Genomic DNA, 15817 nt, shown 5'->3' with positions numbered 1-15817 from the left:
CTTGTATCTGATATTGTTTTATCCCACTAGGTACAGAATTGTCAAGTCTTCACCAGTTTGTCACATGAAATTGATTTTCTCAACTGTTACAACCTATGTCACCAGGACAAAAATTCAAAATCCAGTGCCTTAATCATTTGAAATTGACAAAAAATGTCTCTTTGTGAGCCATTGAGTTAGCACGTGAAGATATCACAGATGACACTTCACCACCAGGGTAACAATCCTACACTAAGGCAGAAGTTCGCATGAAAAATCGGGACTGCTTTTCAATTCCAGATCCAACTGCAATATTGCAACAGTGCTAGGAGACCTGTGCCGGCTTACACTCATGCCCAGTTAAGCTCCTTGCCCTGCAACCCATGCCAGAAAATAATGACTGCACTTCTCCCTTTTCATCTTTTCCCAATTTCATTTTCTCCATATATGTTTATTAGACCTATATGGGAAAATACATCCAGTCTGCACATACTGTTTATAGCCCTCATATATTTCACAGATTTCATCTTAAAATGCATGCCTTGATTCGTTATAATTTTTCACCCATTGGCCGTATCTTTGGTGAGTGTACATACAATTGCATTATGCAACACTATAATATTTATGGTAACTAATATTCAATTATGCTACTAAATAATTTTGGAATACGTTAAGTACTTCATGTAATGTCCCAAAGGAGATTTCAACCCAAAGGGCATATTGGCCCAAAGGCGCAACACAACCTCTCACCATCATACAGTCGTACGGTCTTCACTCTCCCACTCTTGGACAGTATCTTCACACGGACAGATTAGTGCATTCGTGCAGCCATTCCACAACCATATTGTTAATGTCCATATTACAACTTGCTATATGTACAGACCATACATACGGTACGACAATCAACAATATGCTTCTGTGTTCTTTGTATAACAAAATGTCTTCCATGTGGCAGACTATTTGTATAGCTATGGTGTCAGTAGTTATGTGCTTGGTATGCTTTGGCACTGTTTCAAAAATGGTAGTGTTGCAAGACAATGATGAATATTAATGTTAGACATATTCCACCAAGGTACAGATTCACACAAGATATAAATAAGAGATTTGCACAAGCAAGAGGAAATTGAATTCAATAATGAGAGTGCTTCAAATTACAATAATTTTGGATCTAGATGTTGAATATAGAATTGCCTTTGAATGAAGACTTCCCAAATTTGACACACAATGTGAAATACCAAAACGATATTTCCAAATGTAGACTAGGGTGGTTGTGAACCACTGAAACTACGACCACAAAATAGGGAGGACCTTCTACCTCCAAAATTGCACATGAACTACCTTCAGCTTTCAGCTTCTGAAAATACAAAGAATCAAAGGCATTCCATAATGATTTACAATGCCCCATCATCACCTTATAAAGGCCTTCAACTGTCTAGAAAGTTACGACACGCATGGGCCACAATATTTTATTATTATTTTATTAATTAGGCCCCCTTTTATTTAATAATTAATTAAAGGTCCTTATAACATTATATAAAATTCTGGGACCACTTAAATTAATTAATTTGACTAAGTAGCTAATGAAAATTGGGGACATTACAAATCCTCGCTGCCCAAAGATTGCTTTCCCTCGAGCAATCAGCCATTAGACCATTTGTCCACCTGAAGCTCCAGGATCCCAAACCATGCATAGACGTCAGTAGATGTGTTTGTTGAAATCTCTACAATGCATCATGATCACCTATACACAATTGGATGTAGGTGAGGTGAGCAAATCACCAACAATCTTCTGCTATGCCACTTTGATAAAAACATTGCTATCCCTGGAGTCACTAGGATCCCATAAAAGCCAATCTTCACATATATCAATGCTTAGATCCCAAGCCTTCATGCGATTAAGCTCATCAATCTCTTGTGAAATCTCATAGCTCAAGTAGAATTTGTTGTTTCCATGAGGTAGCCCTTCACATGGCGAGATAATAATCATGCACGCCTCATGCACAACCAAAGGCTATTCAACCAATTGTAGTTGCTCCTGCAAGAGATTATCAGTAGCATCTCCATGAAGTTCATCAACCACTGGTAGAATATGCTCATTTAAAAGGCTGCCAATAGGGCCAGCATTTCCATCAAGATAATCAATGGGTGTTGGTTCAATGAAATGTATGTAATCCTCGTCTTCACCTTTGCGGCAATCTTGAAGGTTTAGGTGTCTTCCACTTGAAGGGATAGTCATTGTATGTTGCGTGTTTGCATCCCATTATGGATCTGTGAGCATGTCCTTATCCTGTAGTCATTTATCAATCTTTTGCTTCTAACTATTTGTATAGAGTATACTACACTCAAAGGACAAATACTTCATTCGCAATCCTATATAACATTTGAGAGATATGTCCCTCTTTTGTCCACTAATAACCCAATCCTACTTGTTTGCTTCAGCGATTCAATCAAAAGTGGTGCTTGTATTTCTTGTTGCTTAATCATATGAAGGAAGGTCAACAACGACGAACTTGCGTTGAAAGTCTTGCAAAGTCTCTACTCTCTTCTTCTTAGCTCACTCAATGCATCACTCTTGCAATGATCCAATTTTATTTCTCGACAAACTAGTAAGATCACCAGCTTTGATACCAATACAATGTCTTGAAGGAGATTTCAACCCAAAAGAAATCTCAGCCCAAAGGGGATCTTGGCTCGAAGGGGCGATGCAACCTTTCATCACCATATGGTCGTATGGTGTTCACCCTCCCACTCTTAGGAGGTATCTTCACATGGCCAAATCAGTGCATCAATACGACCATTCCACAAAGTTAATGTGCTTATGACAACTTGTTTGTATGTGTCAATCGTACACACCATATGGCAATCAACAATATGCTTTTGTGTTCTCCATGCAACAATATCTTCTCCCTTCGACAGAATATCTGTACAACTATAGCATTGGTAGTTATGTGCTTGGTATGTTTTGGCACTATTTTGAACCTGGTAGTGTTGCCAGACAATGATGAATATTAATGCTATAGGTATTCCACCAAGGTACATATTCGCATAAGATATAAATGAACAGAGATAGGGATTACAATAATAAAAGTACTTCAGATTGCAATAATTTCAGACCAAGATGTCAAACAAATTTGGCTTCGAATGAAGACTTTACAAATTTGAAGCACAATGTGAAATATTGGAATGATATTTCCAATTGTAGACTAGGGTGGTTGTGAACCACTGCAACTGTGATCACAGAATAGGTAGGATCTTCCACCTCCAAAATTGCATGCGAACTACCTTCAACCTTCAACTTCTACAAATACATAGAAAAGTTAGGCACATTCCACGATAATTTACAATGCCCAACCATCACCTTATAAAGACCTCCAAGTATCTAGAAAGTTACAATATAGAATATTTTTATTATTTTATTAATTAGGTCCCCTTTATGCAATAATTAATTAAGGTCCTTATAATATCATTTACACTTCTGGGACTACTTCATTAATTAATTTGACCAAGCCGCTAATAAAAATTAGGGACATCACACTTCAATATTCTAAGTTAGAAAAAATTGATTTATTTTCTTCAAAATTAATCATTAGCTTTATCATTGATAATGTTTTTTGAACTTTTCTTGCCGAACACACACACAAACTTGAACCTGGTAACATAACCACTACTTCCCATGCATGTTAAGTATCTTTCCTGCAGTGCCAATAGCTAAAATCCACTCTTAATAAAGATCTATAAAATTTATATAGGTTAACAGCTTAGCAACGGATCTAGCAACCAAATGGAAAAGGCCATTATAAACTCAGAAAGACTGTGCTCGTGTTGAGTCTATAGTAACTGCATTGACCACCATAAAAATTACTTACTTATCAAAGCAAAAACAATTACAAAAAGTGTTCCAAATATCAATGCATGTATTTCTGACTTTTATAGATTTAAATATAATTCCACCTACATATTGTCCAGGTCAGCTAGTGACAAATGTACAAACCATAGTCTAGATGTTTTAACAAGATAATTCAAGCACAGTTCAAAACCCAAACATACAAACAACAACATATCCACCACACATTAGATTGATTCTGCAAATGATAACAAGTTTTAAAGACAAGGATAAAGAAATTCATATGGTACCCTAAGGAACATGAAATCCATATAGACTGAATTCCCAGCAAGAAGCGGCTGTACAGGACCTGTGTGCTTCTTAACAAATTCCAAAACCTGCAAAAGCATATTAAGTAGTTAGCTAAACAAAAACACTAGATGCTAAACAATACAATTTCTAAAACAAGATGGATCAATAAGTTATCTATACTGTCCCCCACCACAGATGCAGCTTTTCCAGGGAAGCATTCTTAGCACTAGATTATACAAAAGTGCTAATCAAAAGCTATATGGAGGAAATCAGATAAGAATGGTAGTCAATTCCTTGCACAACTCAGATCTCCTGCTATGTACAACTGTTTTCATCTACAAATTACAATCATTGATGGAGTACAAATATCAAATTTATATTACCACCCTTGGTAAAGATTTCTCAATTTTCTGGTAATTCAATTTCACAATTGGTGAACAACGATTACGATCCAATATTTTCAAATAATATTCTTGTAATTTTTTGCATCGACATTTCAGATCACACTGAAACGATTTTGTATGGATCGTGGAAATCTGATAACACTAATATTCTGATAGTCAAGAGGTTGAAAGATCAATCAAGTTTACAGCAGAGTTATATGAAAAACAGGTGAAGAAATGCCTGCAATTGATGTTTTCAATTGCAATCAAAACAGGTGCAATACATTAAACCACATATGAACTTGTCAACAGGTGCAGCTACCGGTGAACTCATCCATATACAACCTAAATATAGAATTAAGTTTAAAATACCATATATCATTACGCAAGAGGCTTAACTTCAATGACAACATGGAGTTTAAAACTTTATTAAATCTATCTCTGAACTGAATTAGTTTAATTACAATCAGCAAAAATTAAAGTAATGATACCATCCACACATGAACACAAGAGTTACACAGAAAACTCAAGATGGGAAAAAACCACGGTGACAAAAGTACTCATTATATCAAAATATCTGATTACAATGTTTTAGGCTGGAAGCCAAGTAAGTCACTGTCCCTCCCAATTCAGACACACTACCAAGGATTGCACTAATCCTAAGAACAGTAAATATGAATTTCAGTAGAAAATCATTAATTCAGCAAAGTTAAAATTGAACTTACTGATTCACTGTAATGACCTTCCAATCTGCTTCTTCGATAAGCACCTCAATTCTGCCTTGTTTGCACACATATGTCATTATAGTGAATCAGGAAGTTCAATTTTATCTTATATATATATACTCTCAACTTGACCAGCTCTCCTCCAAAATCTGTCGTAATCATGTATCATATCCATGTACCCATGCACAATTGGGCAACCTCTGAAAATTCTGTCCAATTGAAGCAAGATGTAGAAGAGGATGCTGCATGGTGTGGAACTACTATAGAATTCTGATACATACCATAGAGATCTAAAGGTTGGATAGAAACAAGAGGCTTGGACCTTTTTCTTCTGTCTGAGTTATAAATGATATGAAGATATAAACATTCGTAAGTATGGTGATTTGGTGGACTCCTCTGGATAAAGATGCCAGTTAGGTACTATCATTTCAAAAAGTAGCTTCACAAGAGGTCAAGAAAAAACAAATATTCTGTTCAATTGAAGCAAGTCATAGAGGAAGCTGATGCAAGGTGTGGCAGTAATAAAAAATTCTGATACTTACCTCAGAGATCAGAGCCTTGAGAATGGAGATTTAAGAATAAGTGGCCATCGTTTTGCATATGGCTTACTATGGTTTCCTTCCAAAAGAGAATATTTTTAAAACAGGGAATTCTTAGTAGAAAATCCTACAAGTATTCGAAGCCTTTATGAGCTTGAGTTCCCTATATTATACCATTTTATTACTTCATTACATGATCCAGGAGTCTTTGCATTCATAATATTATGATTTTCATGAGCTTAGACTTGATGTGATCATTAGATTTAAACATGGCCACGCCAAGATTCTCTTTCTTAAAAACTGAGGCTTTATCTTATGTGTAGACCATATTACTGAACTTCAATTTTTTCAGACAAGTTTTCAATCCAACTTCCAGCCTTCATTAAATTTACAAGTCATAAGCGAAGGCGTGTTTCTGATTTATTCCTTGTCAAGTGATCAAATTTATGCTCATTATTCAGGGTCCATTCATCTGCTTTGATACCCCCAATGATTTGTCCTGTTTATGCTGTCACTATAAAACTTCATTTAAGTATATGTGAATTCCTCCTAGAGAGACTAAAGGATTATCTTCTAAGGTCAAACCTGTTGCTCAGCATCCTTTTCTGTCACTTCACTTTTCTGAACCTCTTCAACAAGTCCTGTGTGGGAGAAAGTGCAAGATATCTTTATACAATGAATCGCGAAAAATACTGAAAGCTACAGAAAAAGATAATTTGGCGCCTAGCCGATAAATATTATAAATTAGAAATGGCTTAAATTGTTGAAACAAAAGCCAACATGCACTCACCACTTGCACTATGGTGCTCCTGACACCATTCACCCATATTTGCCAAATATTCCTCAGGCTGATGTATTATTAGATCTGGACCCTGCAAGCATGTCAAACACACCATACAATTTTATTGTTTGAACTAAACTATATAAAGGTCATAAAAGGCTACATATTGGCCATGTCTTTATTCTTTCAATTACTGTCTAAGTTAACTATAAAAATAGATCTTGTAAAGGGTCCATCATTAATACATTGTAAAGGCTTATTACTCGTATCCTTCTCTAATAATATAGGCTAAAAAATTTAAAGGTACGACTCAAATATGTCTAGTATGGCATAGCTTTAGACTAATTCTACTAAAAAATCCCTGAGATTATGATTATAATCGAAGTTCAAGGAAAGAGATGTGGAAGAGTGGACAGAGTTGAGTTCAATTATAAATACACTGCATAAAATCAAATAGAACAAGTAAAAGAGCACAACCACACCAATAAAAACCAAATTAATAGAATGGTGGTAGTTCTACCTCAACCATTTCAAAAAGTTTTCCATCGGTAATGATACAAGCAATCTCCAAAATTCTGTCCTTCTCAACATCCAAACCTGCATGCAAGTGACATGCCATTCTGATTCCATTAGTCAAAGTAGCCCCATGCACAAATTGATATATCTTCTCATTTAAGAAACATCTTGTTGAAATGATTATTTGCGAAACTAAACCATACAGTAAACCAATAAGAATGAATGAGTTTTAAAAGAATTCAATTAGAATGTAAAATACTTAAATATTTAATCAAACAAGTGCACACTGGATAGACTATGAAGGTCCTGAAATACTGGGTGCTAATTTATTACTAGCTTTTCAATGAAATCATATAATGTAAATAGAAAAAGAAAAAAAGGACTCGCACTTGGGTCTCTCAGGACTTGAGCTCGGCAGCCCAAAATAGTACTTGGACTGAAGACTTGGCATAGACTTGGCCAAACAAAGACCGTAGTATTACATAAAAAGAAATTAATGCGTGTAGAGAACATAAAATCCTAATTTGACAATCAATTTTTCATAATTCAAACATTACACGTCGTATGATCTTCAAACACTCATTATATCAAAATTTCATAATTCACACTTAATTTCAAACTTTCACATGTATAACAGCATCAGAATTTTATAAATGTTTAACATATAATTACACATCAGAATGAGAAAAACAACCAAATACAATCTACATCTTTCTCTTTCACCTCCTCAATTTGTCAGGCCTCGAACTAAAAGGTGCTACAATATCAAAATGATGGTGAATTGTTTCTTCAATATTGTGTTGTTGAATCTCAAATACTGCTTTTGTCCTCTCCTTCCTTCCCTATTTTGCTGTTCAGACCTGTTTCGGACAAGATTCAACAAAAAAATGTGAAAAAAAATGTCAATTTTTTTTAATTTGTTACCTCCCTAGCTGCACCAAGTGTATCTGAGAGTCTGTGCCTAGAACTCAGTAGCCCAAGTTTGGGACTCGGAGAGTCTTGGGGTGAGACTTCGACAAGTAATCCCCAAAACTCTTTTGGACTCACTGTGTAAGTCAGTGGCGAGTGCACTTGGCCAGATTCGACTAGTGTCATGTCCCCTTCTGTAAGCTAAATTCAAAGTTGACAATTAGCCTATTCTGCACCCCGATAGGCCTAAGTGTTTTTGCAAGGGGTGTCTTTGGCATAGAAGTTGAGAAAGGATATATTTTTATCTATGTCGCCTCAGTTGTTTTAATTCTGTCGGTCATGCCTGGGTGTTGGCCTCTTTCCTTGCATGGCAATTTCTTTTCCTCATCCTAGCTGGCAGCCACAGTTGTGTCGTAACTAAGGAAGGAAGGACTCTGCATGGTCCAAAGTCTACGAATCATCAACAAGTCAAGACTCGTTGAGTCCATTGCTAGCAACAAGAAGTATACAAGAAGTTACATTTCCAGTATCATCAGTTGATGCATGAGGTTCTATGCCATCTCAAGCCACGTTGTTCTCAGATTCCAGGTGCTCATCACAAATCCCCATATAACTGTATTTCATCAGCAAGTCGTATATTTGATTGCCACTTCATTGTTTGAATTTGGTAGAATTGACTCATTCTGGAATAAGAATTGAACATCTGTATGTTTGTGAGTTATTAAATAAGCTTTCCTACAATTTCTAGGATTTGCACTTGTTCGTCAGCTGTCAGACTCTGCTATTCCGATTCTCTTTGTCTGATACCGATTTTATGTTATCTGAATTAATCCTCGGATTGATTTGAGTTGTCTATTATCACCATTCTTCAAATTGGAGGTGTTCTTTTTTGTTGTTAGTTGGAGTTCCTCATTTAACAGTTGCAATACACACACACACACACACACATATATCGTCATCGTCTACTGGTTTGAACCATCAACTGTAAGAGCCACTACATTTTTTATGAGAACATATAGCCAGGGACATCACAATGGTATCAGAGCAGTGAACCTACTACCTTGTGGGTTTTCGTTTTGAATGCATCAATACGCAAGGAACCCAGCCAAATCTGGAAACCCCCACAAATTCCAGAAGGTAAAACTAAAACAACTTCAGAAGTTAGAAGAGTGCATTCAATGGCTGAAACGGGGCCAAATACAGTCGAGGAAGCAGACAGGGAAGCAAGTGAAACTTTAAGGGCTCTTATAGATGGCCAAAATTATGTTGCTAATGTTCTGCAACAACTCATGCAAGCTATACAGCAGATGAAAACTGTGCCTAGAAGACCACAAAGTCATCGTAGTGCAGGTGGTAGTCTGGTTGGCTTAATGCGTGCTAGGTGTTCACCTACTTGAACCTCAGACAAGCCTTTAATGGCAATTTTTGTTGAACATCAGGATGAGGTTGAGGTTGTTAATGTCAGAGCTATAGGAGACATCCCAGATGATGTCATGGCCACATATGCTAAATGGGATTTATTTCCAGATAATGTTAAAGCAGTCTTGGGCTTTGTTCAGTATATGAACCAGCGAAGGGAATTCGTGAGAGCTAGGCAGGATAGAAGGCCAAAGGCCTCAAATAGGGATCTTAAACACGCTATGAGCAAGCTCACCTTACCAACATTTTACGGCAGCAGAAAGACTACAGCCAGGGTGTGGATACGAAAACTGATACCTTTCTCACACTTAAGCCCATGTCTAAAACCGATGCTATCAAATTTGGTACTATGCATTTGGATGGACCAGCTTATGATTGGCAGCACCATGGTTTAGTAACTGAAGACCATGGCATGATTAGTTCGTACGAGGAGTTTAGTAATAAACTAATAAGTAAATTTGACAGGAAGGACATAGAGGTTTACTGCAGGGAATTAGCTCAGCTCAAACACAGTGGATCCTTGGATTATATTGATGAAATTCAAAGGATGTCATGGTCCTAGACATGACAGAAAACAGAAAGGTAATGTTGTTCATGGAAGGTTTGAGTGAGAGGTTCAAGGGATTTGTCGAAGTGTTGAAATTGAATACTTTAAAAGATGCAATCACGATGGCACTTGATTTGGATAGCCCATCTCCAGTGGTTCAACCTCCCAAAAAGCCCTTTAAAGGACCTAAGACCAATCTGAAATCTTCAAATCAGAATAAGAGTGAAACTCCTAAAACTGATTTTGGGTCAAGAAATGAGCAAGAAGGAGAAATTCGTACTTTACATGCAAGGAGCCTTGGTCACTAGATCATAGATGTCGTGGGAAGAGCAAGGTTCATTATATTGAAGCAGTTTCAGTTCGCGGGGCCCATTATTCATGCGGTTCAAACTTGATTCACCAGTTTTCAGCATAGTCCAAACAGTTCAAACCAGCAGGGAAAAAATTGTACTCTGCCCAGACCACCCAGCAAACCAGACTCGATCCACGGACCAGTTCAAACATGGGTTGGTTCGGGGGGTCCAGAGGTGAACACTGGTAACTTAGGGACACAATAACAATATGAGAACACCTAATGTAAGAAGGAACGTGAGCAATAGAAGAAGGAACGAGAATGTGAATAGAACACAGGTAGAAAGCATTGACAAAACATTTGAAAAGGAAAGAATTAAGCAAGCACAAAGGTATGGAAGCAAAAGTCGAAGGAAACATCAGAGAACATAGTGGAAGCAGTGCCCAGCACTGAACCTTCTACATCTTCATGAATGATCATTCTTTAAGCATAAACAGGGGATATTTCAACAGAAAATTTCAAGACCCCTGAGTGATGGAATTTAGTTCTGCGAGGTTAGTTAGAGCATTTTGAGACATAATGGAATCTACATCTAAGCTCACAGAATCTATTATGAAAGTACAGAAGGACACCAAAGATTATCAGCTCTATTGGTAAATTTTTTGAACGCAATTAATGCAGATTCATTTTTTGAAGGATTTAAGGGTTAAGATCAAAGGTATTCATTACCTTTTGAGCAAAGTGTAAGGGCAAGGAGTTAGCAGAACGATTTGAGGGAGATTTGAAGCATTTGGAAGTGAATTCAATTGATGCCCTAACACGTAATGATCAAAGGTATTTATCAATTCTGTCAGATTGTTATGAGCATTGAATTTAAGTTATTTTGAAGTCTGAGTATAATGGCAACCCCACAAGTCTGGAATATCAAGGAACGGCCTAGATATCAATTTAATAAACATCCATTTATATCCATGGAAGATAACCTGCGGAAGCATTCTTGCAAACCCCTAAAGGAGTACTTCACATAGAGGATATTAGGGCTTAAATCCTTCGTAAATTTTGAGTTGATTGGGGATAGTGATATATATATATATATATATATATATATGCAAATCTAGACAAGGTTTATCACAATCACATGTCATTTGAAGAAGGGTTTGAACACCTAGGTCGATTTGAAATTTGGCAATACATCTTTTATGAGGAATTCGATGAACTAGAATGGACTAGGATAATTCTAAGCAGAATTCATGATAATATGGTGTGGATGGGTGATCAACCTGTTATGCATACAAATGAGCTAATTAACAAGGTGTCTGGACTTGGCAATAGTGGAATTGTACCTATAGTTGAAAAACTGATTAAGAAAGAGGTGGAGAAGAACATTGGTGCCAAATGGGATAGGAGAGGCATGAGTGTGTCAGACATAAGACAAACTGATGTTTGATTGATCAACAAAATTCCTGGGTATAAGATGAACTATAGCTCAAGACCTAACATATTTTAGCAGGATTTATTCATACTACGTACAAGATGGTTGTTGACAGAGAGCAGATTAATGTATGTAAGATCTTGAGACAGTAGTTGCTTGAGAATATAAAGAGGATAAAGCATGACAATTTGGATCCTTAGTTATATATCTATTCTTCCGTGTTTTCTATAAATTCCCTAACATGCCACATATTGAATGGACTACTGCAAGATGTACCATGTATTTAATCATAGATTATTAAAACAGACAGCCCAAGTCTATGATCATTGCAGATTTATTTGGAATGGTAAGGCATTTGAAATGGAAATGAAGCAGAGGATCAAAATACCAAGGTCAGTAGTAGAAAAATATGAAGAATCAATATGCTTTATGGTTAAGACTAATTACACCTGCATGGAAGCAGGGGAACCTAGAGAAATATTTATCCATCCTATGGGATATGAGGTTACTAAAAATATGCTTTAAGGATATGCAAAGGCAATATTGGAATCAAAGATAGAGACTACATGTCCTAGATGGGGCACATATAAAGAAAAGTCAAGCGAAGTGAGGGAACAGCTATATAGTGGAACTAGAAAAAGAAAAGTTCCTAAAATGGTTGAGGAGATTGTAAAAGAAAAATGTATGAGCAAGGAGGAATGGCAGGAAGCTAAGATGAGAGCTAGTGAGATACAGTCAAAGGTTAAACTTGAAGCCTCTAGCAGCAAGCAAACACAAGAGCCTATCACGGAAGGGACTGGTTCACAGGCAGTAGCAAAAGAAACGGAAGAAGAGGATGACATTAAAATTACCAATGTACAAGCTATACCACAGATTATGACACCAAGAAGATTCACAAGGACTTCGCTTGCAGTTAAAAAGGAAGATGAGTCTAAAAGGATTACAAGTCAAGATAGAAGTTAAATCACAAGAGGAACCTAAGAAGACCGTCAGGCAAAAAGCAAAGGCTTGTGGACCAAGCTTTAAAAAGCAAAGAGAAAAAGTTAAAAAAGATTGGAGAAAAGGAGGGGAAGAGCAAGCAAAAGAGGTCAGAAAACAACAAGTTGCAGAACAACCTGGCATAGATCTAGCAACAGAAAGAAAGTAGTGGAAACCTGATTTAATGAGAATCACACAAAGGATTGAACTTGATGGCAATCTTGACCAAGTGCATAAGTTCTACAGGAGATGTAATGAAAATCAACAAAAACAATTAGAAAATGCAATTGTGAAACATCTATTGAAGTTTAAGAGAAATGTTATTGAACTCAAAGGAAGTATACCAGATCATCTTTGTGGGAAATTGGAAGAGACAAGATTGAGAGCTATTGAGAAGGCCAAAAAGATGAGAGATGACATGGTGGGAAAATTATGCACCTTGATCACCTTTGTAATTTTAAGCATGTTCTAGCATCGTAACAGTAGCATATTTGATGCAACAGCCATGCATGTTTTATATCAAAATCATTTTCAATTAGATTTGTCTTTGAAATCAATTATTTTCTTGAGAATCTATATCGTTTCCTTGGCATTTTTACTTCACATATTTGCATATTGTATCTCACAATGAAATGAAGCACATGTGAATAATCAAAAACCCAAATCAAATTTGAGACAATATCCTGATTCGGGATATTTTAGTTGTATCAGAGAACAGTGACCTTATTAGCCTGTCAGGATGCATGTCAGATATTGTAGGTGCATGTGTTGGATGTGATTACATGGCAATTTGGTGAATACCAAGATGATTGCATGTCAGTTTAAGAGCAATTTATGAAGAGGGTTACCATTGTATGTCATTTATGAAAATGACTGTGGGTGGATTTGTGTTATAAGTCAGTTTGGTGGATACCCAGATATGATTAAATGTCACTTTAAATCAGTTTGTGAAAATTGGTTATTGCATGTCAGATTTTTAGTTGCACATTGGAATTAATTAATAGATGCATGTGGGTCAGATAGCAGTTATCAACAGTAACAGTGCATGTGTTTGAATTGATTATATGAGCTCTCAAGGGATTGGTTCACACAAGTAATATACTTGTGGTGAAGAACAACAACAAGAACAGGCACAACTGAAAGAAGCAAAAGAGCAGTACCCTTTGAATATGGCAGAGAAAAGGAATAATGGTGGGAATGGTCAGCCTAATATACAAGATGTTTTGGCACATTTGGCACAACAACAGCAGCAGATGATGCAACTTTCATACAGTCAAAACAACAACTTTTGACTGTGACTTGTAATTTTAAGGGTACAACCACACCCAAGGAATGAAGATGATGAAAGAAGTGAAGTCTGGCAAGAGAATCCTGCTGGAGTAACCTCTAATGTTGTTAGGACAGCAAGTACAAGGTCTGATAGACCACTTCAACCTACTTTTTAACAAAAAAGCAAAGAACATCTACAAGTTCACAACAGCAGCACAAGAGAGAAAAAAATTCAATGGAGATACGCAAAAACCTACTTGCAGAATTTGACAAACATGCCGATTTAGTTTATGAGTAAAAAAGAAAAGCATCGGGTATCAACTCACATGATCCATCATCATTTCTGCCAGAAGATTCCCAAATGAATTCTATAAGAGAGATAACCATGACTTCTCTTGATGTTAAGCATGAGATTGATATGGATAATGATGGTATAGATTCTTTGGGTGACCATAATGCAGCTTCTAGTGTATTTGTTGATTCCAATGATAATGCAATTCAAACACATGAAAAAAATCAGAACATGGCATTCAAAGTGCAAGTATTGAGAATGAAGTTTCTTATAAAGAGATAATTGTAAAAGTTGAAGGCACGACACAAACAGGTGATTATTGTGTTGATTGTTATAACAACAGTGATATATCTCTTCATCCTTAAGGTAATGCAGCTCATGTTCGTGGAGAAGATAATGTGATTGAGTCACCTAATGCTAGCATTCAAGTTTTGAAAGTTGAACATGAATCAGCGGTAAATGATGCATCCAACAAGAGGATAAAATTTATTCACTTTGGAACAACAGCACTAATCAGCCCCAAGTGATAGTTGAGAGTTGGATTGAAAAGGCAAAGAAAGCGTATTTGATAGCCGAACAAACCAAAATTCCCCTGCAACAAACTACTATTATTGGCAGACAAATGATTCTATGGAAGTTACTATCAGTGGCCTAGCCACTCCTGAGTGGACTTTAGGTGTTGATGATGGCATCTGTATTCCAAATTTTATTGTGATGGTTCAGCTGCATATTGGTTGGCATCTGATCCAAATGACATGGGTTGTTTAGGGGCAAGTGACTGTCCTACATGACTGTTCACTACATTTTCAAAATTGTTCCATCAGCTTTGGGTATGCATTGGAGTATGTGGGAACACCATTAATTGATGGGAAATCCTCATGAGATGAGTCTACTACTTTTGCTTGGTCTGTTGATTTTTGAATATGTGAAAGTTGCTTATCACATTCTTTGGTTGGTCTCCATGTATGGTTGGATCACTAGTGATGATTCCTTGGTATTAGGCTATTACTTCATCTCATACATCAGGTTCTATATTTGGGATCTACGTATTGACCGATTCGGTGTATTGTGTCATATGATTTCCATTATGTTGCTTCACAAGTTGCGGTGTATTGGCATTGATATCAGAGTACCGTAGTGTTTTGGTGGAGCAGTGTTCCAAAGGTTGATATAGGATCGAGGTATTTGGTTCAGCAAATAGGTGCAGATTGCTTGAGGGCAAGCAATCTCTGAGAAGGTCTCCAAATGTTGGCAAACTAAAATTATTTTAAAGTTATCCAAACAAATTAAATATTGAAAGGATGACTTTATTTTGATTAATTTAATTAAAAGTGACTTCAATAAAACTAATATTATTAAAAGTCAATTAATAAAGTGACTTTATTATAATCTCAACTTTATAATGTAATATAAGTTGCATTTTGGAGGGATATGAAATGAAGTATATCTCTCAAAATAGGGAAAAGGCTATTATAAAAAGATGAAAACAGGAAATGTGAAGGCATTCTAGAGATTGTTATTTTTATTTTGAGTCTTTTCTTTACAAGTTAGAAGTTTTACTTGAAGGCTCGGCAAAATCCTAGGACGGAAACCCTAGATGGTTTGGTGATTTGGCCGATAA

At 36.4% G+C, this 15817-nt stretch overlaps 1 protein-coding gene across 4 annotated transcripts in view; it reads right to left on the bottom strand.

Annotated features, from left to right (window-relative positions):
- Positions 1-15817, bottom strand: part of LOC149561940 (oligoribonuclease-like) — a 65983-nt gene that overhangs the window by 36752 nt on the left and 13414 nt on the right. For all 4 annotated transcript variants that reach the window (XM_089825462.1, XM_089825460.1, XM_089825461.1 and 1 more), the window contains exons 2-5: positions 7063-7139; positions 6552-6633; positions 6347-6402; positions 4114-4200 (exon numbers count right to left, since the gene is read on the bottom strand). In XM_089825462.1, the coding sequence (XP_089681588.1) occupies positions 4114-4200; positions 6347-6402; positions 6552-6633; positions 7063-7139 (302 nt within the window). The remainder of the gene's footprint in view (positions 1-4113; positions 4201-6346; positions 6403-6551; positions 6634-7062; positions 7140-15817) is intronic.

This window comes from Cupressus sempervirens, chromosome 4 (genome assembly GCF_028749045.1).
Source record: "Cupressus sempervirens isolate cs-2001-9-10 chromosome 4, ASM2874904v1, whole genome shotgun sequence".
Lineage (NCBI taxonomy): Eukaryota > Viridiplantae > Streptophyta > Pinopsida > Cupressales > Cupressaceae > Cupressus > Cupressus sempervirens.
This window is presented reverse-complemented; position numbering and strand designations above follow the sequence as displayed.